Genomic DNA, 16,794 nt, shown 5'->3' on the forward strand with positions numbered 1-16,794 from the left:
TACTACCTCAAGGAAATTTAAGTCTCCCTTTCATTTATTTTCTTTTGCCATAGAAAATTGAGCTCTGATCAGGAGTATCTGGTATCAACAGAACTGTGGCTCATTAGCAAGCCTCACTTTGTTGCCAATGCATGGTGACCTGAATTCCAGAAACTTATTATATGCAAGATAAGCATTTTCAGGAAGAGTCATTAAAAGCAGCCTCAGTTCTTCAGTTACTGTTTGCTACATTTTCTTTTAATACCACTTGCAAACAAAAGTACAAAGCAATTATTTGAAGACTTAACTACATTCTTAATTTTATTAATGTGTGCAAAGAGCACGCACAAGTCTTCGCAGGATGACCAGCTAATTAAGATGTGGATACTCTTGGAATATTTTCAGGTATAGTGAGTTCTGCATTCTTTTCTGAAATGTCATCAATAACTCCACTAAAGAGAATTACTTGGCTTTGTGGAAATCATGAGGCTACTTGATTTTGCTGAAATCACAAAGCAAGTCAAGACAGTTAATTTCTCAGCTGGAAATGTTTCCTCACGTAAATCTCCTTGGAGCTATGCACATGCTCATGAGCACTTCCATGCTCATAAAGATGCCCTGATTTATTCTTTTATACAAGTTTAATAAATTTTATAATAAATAACAGCCACAATTTTTAAAGAGAAGAAAAAACCAAAGCTCCCAGTTCCTAAGATTTGAAAAGGGACAATTCCGCTGACTCAGATGTTTGTTGAGGCAGATGGGCCTATGGCTAGGAACTAGAATTATTCAAAATTCATCATCTTTTATCTTACTCTTTGGTGGTTCACACTACACACTTCGCTACAGGTTCAGTTAATTTGCACTAATTGTTCCATCAAATAACCACAAAGGAAAGATAGCAAATACTATGGCTTTTGAGAACCTGAGTTCATTCTGGGGTCACGCACCACAAAGGCAACGAGCAACGAGCATTCAAATCCCAGTGCTCTCCCCAGACCTTATTTAAATGCTCCCCTTCAGTGGGCAGAAGAAGATCCTATGGTGGGGAACCCAACAACCTGCTGCTAGCAAGTGAGCAGCCCAAGACCCCAGGGTGCTGCTCCAGCTCCGTGGCATTCCAGGATGGAGGAGCTGACTGTACAGCTACCGGGGCACCGTGTTGCTGTGGAAGACAGCACGGAGCCAGGGGGCACACAGTGGGTGAAGGGGAGGCAGCATGAGGCTACCAGAGAAACCCAACACAGAGCCCAGGTACACTGCTTTGCAGTGAGGCAGTTTTATACACATCTTTGCAAACCTCTACAATGAGGTGTGTGGGCTAGAAAAATAAACGTGTACTGCTGCCACATGCTTATTCCTGAATTTGTTCCTGATTATTTTAGCTGACTTACCACTCTGTTCTCTGAGGTTTATATATGTGGCTCAAAGACTGGTGTCAAAGAGTTACTCAGAGTTTGAAGTTCATATACCAATCACTGGTTAGTAATGAAGGAAAACAATACTACCAAAACTAGACAGACTGCATTTTAGATAAAGAATACAACATTCCCTAATGGAGAAATGAGGAGAAAATATTTTATGCCTTCCTTCTTGTTACTTTCTGAGCCTGGTTTTCACTCCACTTTCCGTGAAGGACTTGTGAGGTATACAACTACTCCTTGTTGGAGTGATAGGAAAAGGATAATGGCTTCAAGCTGAAATTGAGTAGGTTTAGGCTAGATGTTAGAAAGAAATTCTTTACTATGAGAGCGGTGAGGCTCTGGCACAGGCTGCCCAAAGAAGCTGTGGCTGCTCCCTCCCTGGCAGTGTTCAAGGCCAGCTTGGATGGGGCTTTTGGCAACCTGGTCTAGGGAAGGGTATCCCTGCCCATGGCTGGGGGTGTTGAGGCTAGATGATCTTTGAGTCCTTTCCAACCCAAAGCATTCTATGATTCTATGTTTCTGTGAGCTGACAGGAAAAGAACAGGATTTCTGGCTTTGTAATTTACTTCACACAGGGAAACCATCTCAACATGCTTGAACTATACATTACGCATTTCTGAAATTTCCAGAGCTGTAACAATCTTTCAGAAGTCCTAAAATATGCTTCACTACAAAGGTACTCACACATGCTATCATCGGTGTGTGTTTCTTTCCAGCAGGTTGCACCACATCTTGAAGCCCAGATGAACGATCAGCTGGGCTGTATCACCATAATGTGCATCTCTACATTTATGTTAATAAAGCAGCAGTGTAGGGAAGGATTTTTTTTGTCTTAAACAGACCAGAACTTAAAGGGAATGAAACCAACTGGTGGTTGGTTTTCACAGATACTTCTTAACCAGAGGAGAGTCCCACTTCAGGCTCAGTTGGGAATACAACAAACAGCAGTACAGTAAATAGGACAGGCAAATACTCTGCATGTCCCTCTTCTCTGGAGCTGGAGAGTCTCAAGGAGTTTTCAAGCTATAGAAGAGACAGACCCATCTTCATTTTGACCTCAGCACCAAGCCTTTAGGTCCTATCCTTGTCACCTTCATTCGACTTTCCCAACCTGTCTCCTTCTTCTTATCTGCTTTCCTTGCCTAATGCCCTTCCTGCTCACTCAAACAGGAACGTCTATTCAGCCAGTGCCAATCCTCCTCTTCTTACTCCATCCCTTCCTAGCTGACACTTGGTTCTTTCAGTTTCTTTCTCTCAGCCCTAGTCCCAAAGCGTACATCCCTTCCTTTGGTATCTTTGTGCAGCCATCCCAAATTTATTCCTTGCTCTGATGGTTTTCACCCAAATCTGGCACCAATCACCCCTACCTATAGGCTCCTGACTCCTGTCCCTGGTCTCCTACTTGCTTCTAAATTGTTTTACCCAATTTTACCTTCTACTCCTCAAGCATCTGCCAGGTTCTTTCTCCTCCCCTGGTCGTAACTTCAGATCCTTTCCTAAGGAAGGATCAGCCTCCTTATCCCTAAGTACATTTTTCCTTCTTTCCAAGTCAGCCCTTCTCTTACCCATGCTAGAAGCAGCTTTCTCACCCCTGGAGTCTGGGTGGTCGTTGAAAACACAGAAGAAAGAGGGTCTGCAGTTGTCAGATAGGAGCTGACACTATGGGGAAGATCAGGCTTCTTTCCTACGAGGGAGCAGGCTGTGGAGTTGGTACGGTACCTGCACATTTTAGACTGCTTTAAAGACCACTGCAAGAAGCTCAGGTCTGCTATATCTGAAGAGAAACTTAAATTGCACTGAGGAACACAGTAAAAGACAGATTGTTGCTGAGGCTATGAAATCCCTATCATTCAGGGACTTGCAGCAAAAAGTTAAACAACTCTCAGAAGTGCTCCAGGTAGGCCTGATTCTCTTTGGCATACTGGGGTGGATTAAGATCACCCATCAAGGTCCTAATTTCCGATGGTTTATAAAAAAAGGCTAAATGCAATTTTATAAAGTTCCCAATTTCAGACATTTCAGAGGTGTTTTGTTAAGGATAACAACAAGCACAAAAGTAACCCCCTAAAAATTTTCAGATTTCTGCTCCAAAACATCACAGCAAACTGTTAAAAGGACAAAACCCCACACCCAACAACCCAAACACAAAATCACTGAAACATCTTAAACTCACAAAAGAATATGCTCCTCCCTCCCCCCTTGCTCTTGGAAATCAGTGAACTGCTCTGGCTGAAATTTGCCAAAACTTGAGCCTGAGTCAGCCACCTGGCATGTAAAATTTCAGCCGTTGGTTATGTTTTTGCAAAATTCTAAGCAGTTAAAAACAGGTCCTAATAATGAGAAGCGACAGGCAACCTTAATAATAGGCAGACATGTCTAGAATGTAAAAATATTTCCCAATCTGGCTCAGCGTGGCACACATTGCTGACACGCCGCCATAACCACTGCTTTATCTTCTCTACTATTTTTCTTGGCTTAAATATTACAAATGTTTGACTTCATCTGTCGCATAAAGAGAACTTAATTGTTATGCAATTTGAAAACAAAAAGTGTTTGGCAAGGCTGTACAGCGAGTTAACTCCTATTGTTAGTAGCAGTAGATCTTAATTATCGTTGGGAAAAATACCAAGCCTATAGGCTGATCAAGTTAAAAAAATAATACAAAATTTCAGCAAAAGAGATAAAACCTTCAGTAAAATTGTTACCATTAAGGACTGGACCATGCCAGGCACTTTGCTGGTCTCAGGTGAAGGTTACACAGGCTGTTCGCTCCTGAAGCGCAGAGTATCTACACACCCTGAGCTTCCAGCCTGTAGCATGGGAAGATCCTGCAATTACTTTACCTGGTGACAATCATCACAACAGCCACCAAGCAAAAATCTCTAGTTCAAAGGTATTAGGCAAGGAAGCTTCAGGATCACTGAGGGCCGTTGCCTGTACATAATGTTTTTAAGGAAAAATAAGAATGAACAAACTTGGATTTGTAGGACTGAGGCAAATTAAATTATAGCTGTTCCAAAGAAAATACTGGAGATTAGGATAAAAAAATTACATGAGATGCCAACTTGATGGGAATGGAAAAATGTGTTGTCTTTCTTATGATGTGCCAAGTTGGTGAAACTAGAATGTGTTTTGAATAAAAAGGGCAGGAAAATGGTATCTGTAACAGATACGAAGTTATGAAAAGCCAACTATTTTAATTTTAGATTCCTGGCATAAGGTTGGTTGGAAAAGTGACTTAATGTCGTTTATCATGCAGAAGCTAACAAAAAATATACTAGCTATCAGCTATGTTGGGTTGTATATACTGAAAATAAATTACTTGAGAATATGCAAATTAGTTTGGCTGTTAAAAGGGTGCTAAAGAGCTGTCTCAAAAAACTGTTCCCTAATGGGCACAAGGTAAATGAATACATAAAGCCTGATATCCTTGTATGCTGGCTAAGTGTGAGTGTACCTATCTCCCCATTGAACTAACTTGGGCTTTTTACAGTAAAGATAATGAACTCATATTCTCTTTGATTTATGCAAACACGTTTTCGACAATAAAATTAGTAACCGTGTCTGTGGCTGTTGAGAGGGGAAAACCTAATAAATCCAACAAGGTAGTAACTCAAGGAATTAAAATAATTGGAACTTCACTGAGCAGTTAGAGGATTTGTGTCTGACTCATAGCCTAATTATAGCCCTCGCACATCAGAAGAATCTCTCCCTAGAGTCTGTTCACGTTAGGCAGAGTAAGCCATTACAGGGCCCCAACAATCCAGACACATAAAAACAATTTCATTCTACTATTTCCCCAAAAGATCCCTTATGTCTCCAATAGCCATCGATTTCAACATGTGCATAAAAATAGAGATAAGACAGAGGATTAAATGGAATGTGTGCGCACAACGTGTGTTTTACAAACTGAACTGTGCAACTTGGGGATGTCTGTAAGAGTGGAAATCTGGTAATTCTGCTCAGTGGCCCACTGCAAATGGCTTTATTTGAATTAGGATACAAATGAACCCACAATATTACAAATAAAGAGAACATCTGCATCATGATGCACTGCCTGTGTACTGATAACCACTATTGACTTTTCAGAATACAAGCTTATTTCATAAATATCTGGTTTTATATTATAAAAAGTCCCTCTACACCAGTCTGATCAAATACATCTGTGGTGTCACTTACATGGCATTTCACATCTTAAGGTTTAAATGGAAACTAATCCCCACAGAGTCCCTCCAATGAAGATCAGCATTAACTGAGGCACAAGGTACTCAATTTTATCTAAACGATGGTGGGCATGTGAACACTGACTGTGAAAAACAACAACAGGCTGATGACAAATGTAATTTATCAGCTTTCCTCCCTAGCTGGTGGAGCATAGGCTTACCTGACATGGGGCACATGGGAGGGACCATGGAGCAGCCTTCAGAAGAACCGCTGGAGTGCAGTGTGGCCATAATGCCCCAGATGGGAGGAAAAGCACTCATCCCCATCAGCCATAAACTCTAGTGATGCCACTGAAACTCTGGAACAATTGCTCCATATTTCTAGCACCATTTGATGGGTATTAATCAGCTCCTAGCTGCTCCTCCTCCCATACCTATGTCTCATATTTTCAACACCAGAACACACAGACTTTCTCTGAGCTAGGTTAAGAGACACCAAAATATGGGCAGAAGGTAACATACCACCCCTGCTGGGACTCCCAGCTTTTTTAACAAAGGTGAAAGGGTGCTAAAATTAAGACACTCATGCAATGCTTTGCAGCAGGTCTGGTAAAACTTCAGAGAGGGAACTAAAAATAACCCTTTCATTGGAATGCCATACAAGAAAAGACTGCATGGGGGAAGAAATAAAAGTCAGAATTCTGAAGCTGAATGTAACCCTCCTATCAGGTTGCCTGCAAGGTAGCCAGAGAGAGAACGCCAATTTATGGCTCTAGAGATCATTACAATGCAAACCAGACAGATGCCATTTTAAAAGGGAATACCTTTTTCTTAAGGAGCATGAGAAAGGGACCAGACCTGTGTGTGCAAAACCTACCAACAAAGTACGTATTTGCCTGAATCCGTCACGACGTGGCGTGACATAAAGGAAGGAGATCATGTCGCTGAAAAACTGCTCAGCCTCACGAAGCAGAAAGTACTTACGTATCGCCCGACTTGCGGTAATTCTCTGGACATTCCAAAGACAGGCAGCGAAAGCCCCCCTGGATGTTAAAGCAGGTCTCATTGAAAGAGCAGTTGTGGCTTTCTGCAACACACTCATCAATATCTGCCAAGTGGAGAAAGGTGAGTGGATTAAACACATGCCTTTCCTCTACCTTGCAGGTGCCAGGTGATGAAAGTATCACATCAGGTACAACAGACAGAACATGGGGTGCAATTAAACATTATTACAGGATTGGAAGGGGAGGGCAGGAGAATAAAAAAGAAGAAAACTAACACAAACAACAGGCAAGAACAGGAGAAGGAAGAGCAGCAGTGCCACTAAGTGGACAATACCTAAATATTTGCTGAAATATTTACAGTATGACATATCCCTTTAACTAAAATTAAACTTTAACTTAAGGCTAAAGTAACTTCTACAACTTTACAGTGGGAATCTTCCTCTTCAGAATTCCTTATGATTATTCAATAATTTTATAAAAAGTACTATCTACTGCATTCTATAGCTTATGTGAGAAATTTTCTCTATGTTTACTGTAAAATACTGGGATGTTTTTGTTCAGATTTCAACCTGATGTTTACTGCTTTAGCTATAGTGCTTTAAGAAAGGCATTTTTTTAAAACATAAAAACTTGCTAGGACTTTTCAGAAGTCCATGATCCAGTTAGGTCTCCCTGCAGTTACTGAACTCACCTTGGCAGTTACGTGCATTGGGGGCCAACCTGTAACCAGTGGAGGGACAAGTACACTGAAAGCTCCCAGGAATATTAATACACCGAAAGGAACAGATATGCCCTCCAGTGGGTAAAGCACATTCATCAATATCTGCAAGAAGAAAACATCACTGATTTACTACATGTTCATGACATTCAACCAAGTGCACAGGTATAGTGTTCCCGCTGTGAGTTTCAAACAGTTTCATGATTCTAATTGCTGAACAAGGAGAAAGATCAGACTGAGGTGGCTCTAGTCAATAAAGGCTGTTAGGAATATATGGAAGTGAGAAGAAAATTAAAAGTTTTGGGCTCAAGAGACAAAGGAAACAGATAAGAGCAAGTCCTTTAGTCATGTGCATAGTTGTAATTAACAAAAGGGAGGGAGAAAAATAGATTGATCTCTGTTCTTACAAAAATGAAATCAAGATGAAATGTTCTGTCCAAGATCCTATCATCTAGTAAGATCTGGAGACCTATGTCCAAATTCACGAGGTTGCACCCACACCCTCCTTCTATTTGAGGAAAACCTACTTAAACGTCAGTTCAGAAGCAGCCACCAAAAGAGGAGATATAAAATACTACCTAGTAATATTATGTATTCCATACGTAACATATAAATGCATTTGTATCTTCACTTCCAGAAGACTAGAAATTTTGTTTCTTGGAAAAAAAAATAGTATGGCAGACAGAATAGTATGCCAAGCTAAACAGCAAAACTGACATTACACAAGCAGAGCTGTTTCTGGACATGGATGGGGTGGACATGGGTGGAAGACCTCTGTTAAATAAAGTTTCATAGTTTCACAGGAAAATACCAAAGAGAATCAAATGTTAAAAGGAAGCAATTACAGGTACACAGAAGTGTTCATGTGTGTTACAGTGAAATGCTCGCTCATCCTCCACCTGCAAAGGATATTGCTTACCTTCACATGAAATCCCATCTATGTCACTAAGTTGAAAGCCACGACGGCAGTAACACTGGTAGGAGCCATACACATTAGCACACTCTTGACTACAAGGGCTGCTCTCACACTCATTTAAATCTGAAATGCAAAATTATATACCTGAACCCCATATTTCTTGCTATATTCATCATTCCTCTTACAGGACTAAGACAAAACTTTGTAAAACAAATTTTTAAATTAAAAAAGGACAGCATGCATGTTGCTGAGTAAACTGGAAATAAAGAGCTTTGGGTCTGGCAGGATAAGTAATCTGCACTGTGCTATTATTTCCCACTGTCCTTCAAGATGTGCGACTTGGACGGAGCCTTTGGGAACATGTTTGCATTTTTATATCTGGCTATCAGCAAGGCTGGTTTTGAAGGTCTCAAACCCAATCTATTTGTATTTCCCTTCAAAATACAGCAAATGCAGACCCATACATCTCTGCCTAATCCCACCAAAGGGCACTATTTTGGAACGGTGGGATACAGTGGCCTTGATTAATCATAACTGTGTTGACTTCTCATGCTATTCCAGTGCAGTCTTACAAGCAGTGCAGTCTTACAAGCTAAAATGGAAACAGCTAAACAGCAGTGAGCTGTACCTCACACTGTATGCCAAAGCATATGACAGACATACCTTCACATGACCTGCCATCAGTTGAAAGTTTGAATCCCATGGTACAAGTGCAGTAATAGGAACCAGGAGTATTCTCACACTTGTGAGCACAAAGGCGTCCTGGATAGCGTCTGCATTCATTGATATCTGCAATGATAAATGTTGACAGTGGTCTGTGTCCTGGCTGGTTTCACTGCAGCAGTAGTCCAGACAAGAACATGGTCATAAAAGTTTGAGTTTTATTTTCTACATTCCATACTACAGAGGGTAGGACTTGCTCAAAATGGCCATTTAGAAGCACCCCAGTGCATAATTGAATTAGATCTATAAAGAAGAAAGCTGCTTTGATGTTTGAAAGGAATGTTTTGCTGTAGGTGCATATAAAAGTATCACAGAAAACAATTACACACACTCTCATAATCTTACCTTTTAACAGGATAACAGATAACATGTTGACAGTACTAATACGGCTTCCTTTGAAGTATCAGCATCTCTTTAATATGGAATTAGATTTATACAAATAATATGGTAGTCAATTTTGCATTCAGATGAAAGAGGTTAGGCAGAGAGCAGTAACATTCTTTACACAGGATCATTTTTAAATGCCGTGGCTGCGTGTACTTAAGAGGTGCAACTTACCGATACAAGTTCTACTGATGACATCAAAAGAATAGCCAGATTTGCACTCACAACGGTAATTGCCTGGGGCATTTATACAAACATGTCCTTCTCCACAGGGCTGATTAGAGGATGAGCACTCATCCACATCTAAAAAACAGAGAGGAGTGATTGCAAGTACTCTCCTGAGCATGCAAGCTGAGAGAGAACAACATGTTAACGTATTTCTGCGTCCCCTAGTAGTCATAAAGAGTTTTTAAACACAAAGCAAGGTTTTGGTCTAGCTCTCAGCTTCCACTAGAAGATCAGAGTCACAAATACTGTTACTGAAAGAGGCTTTCTCTCAGGTGTCCTGTTTATGCTGATGAACTTGGGAGGCAAAAGAAATCAGGAAATCGGACAATCTTTGGAGGATACCAGGTACAAAACTGTTTTATTATGCATACTCAATAGTCATGGACCAGATCTCCAGCTAGCATTAGATGCCAGAGACCCAGAGCCAGTGGTGCTTTACAATACCATTAAAACATGGGCAAAAGTAGCACTCTCTGCAAAAAAAAACCTCAGTTAAAAGCCAGCCGAAGGCAGATACGCCCTTCAACATTACTTGAATGGCTTCTGTGGGACATTAAGTGGGCCTTATGTTATACCTCTGTTTTGGGGAGATTTGAAACCACTCAGCATTGTTCCAACACGCTAATACAGTCACAGACAATGTCATTTTTAGGGAGTGACTATAATTTCTCCTCACAATATTGGGTTTCATGGGTTACGTGAAGGACAGAGAGCGGATCCTTGTCATTCTTTGATTGTTGGGACTGCCATGGGGGAAAGAACAGCATCAAGAACTGACTGTGGGAATGAGAAAAAATTGGGCAAAGTGCAAGAAACTGGTAAACATAGGCAACAGATGTGACTTAGGGTTGTTGGTTTTTTTTTTCTCCTAAACTGTTACTTACCTACGCATCTTGTCCCATCTTCATTGAGGTGATAACCTCTGCCACAGCTGGGTGACATTCGCTGGCAGGTATATGAGCCATCAGTGTTAATACATATCTGCCCAGATGGGCATGGCATGTTGGTGCTCAGGCATTCATTGATATCTACAAAAGCACAAGAAGTCAGTGTAACTATCAGTTGCCTGGAGATGTTTAAGGAAAGATGCTTTCCTTGCATAATCCTCCATCGGCTTACATCCTGATGCAATCCTACAGAGTTTGAAAAGTTCTGCCCATGGGAGAATACAACTATTCATGCTATTTAGCTTCACCAATTCAACATTTCCAAGGTGATGATTGGGAGAGGTCTGAGAGAACCAGATCCCACTGAAAAGCAGATGAAATTAGGTACAGAACTTGCATTTGTCTTAGAGCCTTTGAAAGTCTTCCCTAAACATACAAGAGGTGACCAACAATTCAGTTCACCCGCTCAACCAGTTATGCTGCAGCCTGTGGGTTGTGGCTCATGGTGAAAGCTATTTGGTAATACGTGATCAGAGGTAGTAGGTGATTCCATTTTCACAAAGGGATAAACTACTGCTCACAGATATTTACCAGGAATACCTTCCTTTGTCTTGTGGTAAACTGTCCATGTAAACACCTAAGAATGTGAAGTATGTATTCACGAGACTATGCAGCCCCCTACGATACGTTAAATGTATGGTTTTTTACAAACTGGACGTCGTATCACTTTGTGACAAAGATATCCTTTGCCTGGTCAGAACCCACTATAAAGTAAAATCTCAGAAACTGTAATGAGATGAGGCTAAGCTGTCTCAGAGCATGATCTGATGTGGTGTATCTAGCTGAGAAGGTAAGGAACACACTGTTACACAAGGTTAGCATTTGCTGTTAGTATCGGGGAAAGGAGTTTTGGAGTCAGGAACCAGTGGCTACAGGAGGTACTGAGGCAGCCTTTGCCACCTGGATGCGTTAATGCAACCATGACCTAACAGTTCATAGGAGCAGCACTGATTGTCTGTGCATGGGCTTGCATCCCATAAACCAGCGAAGTCTGCTTCACTTCTCTGCCTAAAAATTCTCCATAACTGTTTCTCTGGGGTATTATAATGTCATACAGCAGTACCGGGATCCCAGCTCAGCAGAGCTTAAAACTTTCAACTTACAAAGACACTGAAAAGAGAGATTTCATACTTTTTTCCCTCAGCACCACACAGGACAGCACTTGATTCACAGTGTTTAAAATCAGCCTGTGAAATTGTTTTGGCAGGTATTTTGAGCAAATGCTTTTTAGGGCACCTAACTACTGCTGCTGCAAATCGATGTGGCTTTACTGATGTCAGTGAAGGCAAGCTAACTACTAACTGCCATGGACCTGGTGCTAGCTATGGCAGACACACACCTTCAAAGGGTTTGCTGTGCACAAGCACTGGCCCCCTTCATTTTAAAGGCTGAAATTGTGTTTTCAGTCTCAGTGTTTCCAGTGTCAGATTTCGGCACTACAGGGTGATATGGTCAGGAGAACGAGGGGCTGACAATGAGCTAGACTTGGCAGCTGCTGCCGCTCAGCCAGTTCCACAAGTCCAAGGCACGCTACGCCGCTGGGGGAATTCAAAGTGAAGTTGAGACTTGAAAATACTACTCAAGGGAGTAACTGATAGATTTGTAGGTCACATTAGACAATTCCATTTAGGATCTGCTAGAAACCAGTCATTCTAACATATTTATATAAAGGTTATAATTCTTTTTTTGTAGGAGTCTTGGAAACAAAGCATTAGCCCAACAGATGGTAATCAGTCTTTAAACTAAAATTCCTCTCCACAATGCATCGACTGTCCATCCTTCTCATCCATATAGCCATCCATGGATAGGCTATAAGTAACAGGGACAGGTCTGGAAAGATCTATATACCTATAGATGTATGCTGTAAAAGCACACCTATTACAATCAACAAAGTGTCATACAGAGGGCATCGTAGATTACAGCTTTTTATACTAAGCTTTAACTAAAACCTTTTGGATACGGAGAGATAAAACTTATAGCAAGTTTTTTACAAATTTTGTTTCGGATAAAATCCCCAAAGACCAAAGGAAAATGTTCGAATGCAGCTAAGTTTCTTAGGTAACCAAACCTCATTAAAACCAGAGAGTTAAGTCTTTTATTTAAATGCTTTTTGTCTGTGAGTCTTACCTGAGAGACCAAGCCTGCCTTTAGGGAGCAGAAAAAACACAAAGCAGAGCAATACGTACACACACAAAGAATGACTTGAGAAGCTCAAAACCCAGCCAGTGAAACTACAACTTATCTCACAGGCAAATATACCTTAAGTATTCACTGAGATAAGAATATGTCTTACCAATACAGTTGCCTAGCGCATCTTGTATAAACCCATTCATGCACTGTAGCTTGGGTCGGCAACGGAAAGATCCTGGAGTATTCTGACAGATAAAATCGGGGGGGCAGTTATGAGTACCAGTCTCACATTCGTCAATATCTGGTACATCACAAAAAAAAATTGTTAGCAGAAGTTTGACAGAAACTTTTTCATCATATTTAAAACATAAGACATAGTTAAAAATGTCAGACATTAATCTTCAGCATACTATCAAGGAATTCACTGCAGTGACCCGGGATCAATCTGGCTTACTGCCTCAAACAGAGTCAAACTCAGTAAAACCAGGTAGAATAAATTAGGAGGATTAATTATTTAATTATTAACTTTACATACAGGTGGGGTGTGTCTATTTACTATGCTTTACATATGTAGTTCTCAAAACGAAATGATTCAAAATTACTATATAGCACTTGAAGCACCGTGTTCAGCTCTGCTCAGCCTTGACTCGGCAGTGTACTTCTCAATGGGCTCAGCTCTGAAGTCAGTAAGATTTCATTGTATGTCCAAGTACCATTTTAATTTTAACCTTAGATCCAATGCACACATTGTAAATTTCTTTCATAAGTTAAACTGACTGGCCTTGATTCTCATCCATATTAAGGCTTGCAGTATACTTATATTACTGTGCTTTAAAATGCACATAAGCATGATTTCTGCTCACTTTAATATTCCATTCCAGTTCAGAATGGACACTATCAGTGAATAAACTGTGGTTCAGGTAAAGCAGAGAAGGGCTGAGGAGGCTCCATTCATGAACATAACCCTGTCCACATACAAGCAACTAAAATTTAATGTTTCCCACCTAGAAAAGCTATAAAAATACAGAAACTTTCTAATAATAGGATGCTGCAGATTTCCCATTTACGCAGCTGACACAACAGCAGATGCAACTGTTTATCCCTAGAGCTTTGTGAGACTTCAATAATGATTGTGGAGCCTGTATGAAGTTTAGGATGGGTTAATGCTGAATTGGGATCAGCAGGACTCTAAATGTGGCGCAACTCAGTCATTTTACTTGGCATTTAAAAATCGTACAGGAATAATATTAATTTTCTATTTTCATTGCTATTAACATAACATTAATAACTAAAAGTATTAGCATACCTTATCCAGATAAGACATTTCCAACATTAACATTCTGCATAATTAACTGTCTGTACTCCTTTATTTCCACCAGAGAAGATTGTTAATACTTGCTCAGAAGCTATTTGTTGGCCTAAATCTCATGTCATTCAAATGAGCAGAAATTTTACTTCGAAGGGATCAAAGTTAGACCATCGTACTTTAAAAAATACTGTATGTTCTGCAGGTTTTGTGTTGGGAGTTTGTTCGTCAGGTTTTTATTTACTCTGTTATTTATCACTAATCAGTGATAAACAATAAATCCTTACCCAGAATTTGGGTAGAGTTAATTTGCTCAGCAGAGTGAAATTAGTACGTTTATAAACAGTTCTGACTTCTGGGGGAACAGACTTTATCATAGTGGAAAACAATTCCACAGCAACTAGTTTGCTGCTAATTTGTGTCTCTGGAGGAAGAATGTCATGTGAAGTTACGGATGCACATAACAGCATGCTTTGAGTTAGATGCAACCTGAAATCAGTCATTTTTTTAGTAAAAAAATAAAAGGCTATCACCCCTGTGTTCAAACATAGCTAGTCACGAACAGTGCTTTTAACCTTTTTTCACCTGTAAATCCTTAAGGTTGTTGTGATTCAGAAATGATCTTAAATTTGTAACAAACCTAAACCTCCTGAGGATAAAGGCTCGCTTTTTTTAAAAGATGCCTTAGCATTTTCAAATTGTTAACACCTGGTTACTCCACTTGCCACACTTTGTTTCACACTCTGAAGTGTGCAAACCTAATTCTTTCAGGTGAAACTAAACCATTAGATGTGCTCCAGGAGCAGGGCTTGGGCACTCCACTCACTACTGAGTGACCAATTCATGAGACCAGACTAGAGCTAGCCACAGGTAAACACCAGAAAAATGTGTATACTGTGAGTGCTGGGCCTTCAAAATCAAATGTTTCAGTCCTCAGGCCAACTCCTGTCACACAACACAAATTGCCAATGTAAAATAAACGCAGTCCTGTCTCCTGGAAGTCTTTGTAGTAACCCACAGGCCTGATCTGGTATCTGCAAGGCGACAGGTGGAAAACTACTGTCCCAGATGAACTAGCACTGTCGTCATGTCCCTATATAACCTCGGCTTACACAGACATTTTCTGAAAGCAAACGAGCACGACATGATGATGTACTTATTTTTTTTTACTTAGATCTGGAAGATTTGAGTTTCTTTGCACAGGTTGTACCTTTGCAGCGACTGTCATCCGTTAGTTCATAACCCGTTCCACAGCTCGTGTCCCGCTGGCAGCGAAATGATCCTAATGTATTGACACAGGTTTGTCCAATCCCACAGCTGTGTGTGCCAGTGATACATTCATTGATATCTGGAATATGAAAAATTATTAAAAAACAAAAGGAATAAAAGAGAGAGTAAGTAAGAACCATGAAATCACTGGGAAGATATGAGATCAAAGGCTAGCTGTGGGCACACCTCCGACCAGCCACTACTTTGAACATCAGGACACAGCGAACAGTGTGAAATTGGCCTCTCACACACCCACTATGTGGATACTCATCTCTGCTGTTAGAGCATTAGCCAGTAAAGGCATTTTGACCCTGCTGGTAACATGACTTACAACGGCTGATTCACTGTAGTTAAGAGAGGAAGATGTACTGAGTGAGAGTGAAGGGCCAGAACCACGTAACTGATTACAGGAACACGTGATTATAGCGACTGTGTGAATGATGCAAGCTTTCAGAAACCCTTCCCTTGCTCTGCCACTCACCAACACATGGCTTAGGGGCTCCCTGAGCCACAACTTGCAACCTCCCACTTTATAGCTACTAATAGACATCTCTTTTGTTATTTGTTTCATTTTCTCTTTGAATGCCTAAGAACATCTGGCGTCCAATTGTATCAAATGTAAAAGTTCTGTCCTCCTCTTCATATTTCATACTAGGCTAGTGTTAATCTGACCAATCATCAATATCTATTTTATATTCTGAAGTTTGCACCTGAGCTGCTTACCTAGACTCCCTTTTCAGCCAATGACAGAAAGAGGCACTCTGATGAGGAACGCTTTTCATCCTAGAATAACTACACGGAACAGGCAACATGAAGTGTGCTCTGGAAGTGCTTTTTTCTTTCAGTTAGCAACAAAAGGAGCCTAGGCTGACTTGCTCAGAAGCACAGAACATGTCTGAAGTCAGGTGTGGTGAGCTCTATCCCAGACCATTCCATTTTATGTCCCTTTAATTCTTCTTCGGGGAGAAACTAACTATCCTTCCCCTTTGACTATTCATATGCCACTTATATGATATCCAAAATCTTCATCCTTTCTGACAGTTGTGTCCTTAACAAGCTGAAGAATCCTACTCTATTTTATCTGTCTTATCAATTACTATTATTATAAAAGAAAACATGTATTTTATTTGGGTTTTATTCACAATAATATATTCAACATCTTCTGTCTCTTCTCACTTTAAATCCTCCATCTCTTTTACTGATTCTTTCTTAACTCCATCTTCCCACAACTCTTATTTCAACACTCTGTTTAAATCAGCTTTTTATGATCTCACCTCTTTTGCCAGTTGGCATAAGCATATTCTGATCTCTTCTGTCTGGATCTTTTTCTATCTATTCTTGCTCTTTTAAAGCAAGGATGCTGGTAATGGAGACAATGGCTTTATTGCTTTTACCTTCACAGTTGACACCATCTGCTTGAAGCTGATAACCAACAAAGCAGGAACAGACGTAACTGGATCCTGTGTCTCTGCACTGCTGAGAGCAGGGACCACCACCTAGTTGAGTATTTTAAGAAGTCTTATATAATTAAGAGGTTCTGTGCAGGAACTGAAACAAACCATTAATTTACAGGATGCTTTTTGATTTATTTAGAAAAGCAGAT

General features: G+C 40.4%; 1 protein-coding gene across 1 annotated transcript in view; it reads right to left on the minus strand.

Annotated features, from left to right (window-relative positions):
* Positions 1-16,794, minus strand: part of FBLN1 (fibulin 1) — an 80,080-nt gene that overhangs the window by 29,210 nt on the left and 34,076 nt on the right. The window contains exons 6-14 of the mRNA XM_084279559.1: positions 16,586-16,687; positions 15,133-15,270; positions 12,780-12,917; positions 10,424-10,567; positions 9,486-9,614; positions 8,868-8,993; positions 8,208-8,327; positions 7,262-7,393; positions 6,551-6,674 (exon numbers count right to left, since the gene is read on the minus strand). Of these exons, the coding sequence (XP_084135685.1) occupies positions 6,551-6,674; positions 7,262-7,393; positions 8,208-8,327; positions 8,868-8,993; positions 9,486-9,614; positions 10,424-10,567; positions 12,780-12,917; positions 15,133-15,270; positions 16,586-16,687 (1,153 nt within the window). The remainder of the gene's footprint in view (positions 1-6,550; positions 6,675-7,261; positions 7,394-8,207; positions 8,328-8,867; positions 8,994-9,485; positions 9,615-10,423; positions 10,568-12,779; positions 12,918-15,132; positions 15,271-16,585; positions 16,688-16,794) is intronic.

Source organism: Gallinula chloropus (genome assembly GCF_964237585.1).
Source record: "Gallinula chloropus genome assembly, chromosome: 1".
Taxonomy (NCBI): domain Eukaryota; kingdom Metazoa; phylum Chordata; class Aves; order Gruiformes; family Rallidae; genus Gallinula; species Gallinula chloropus.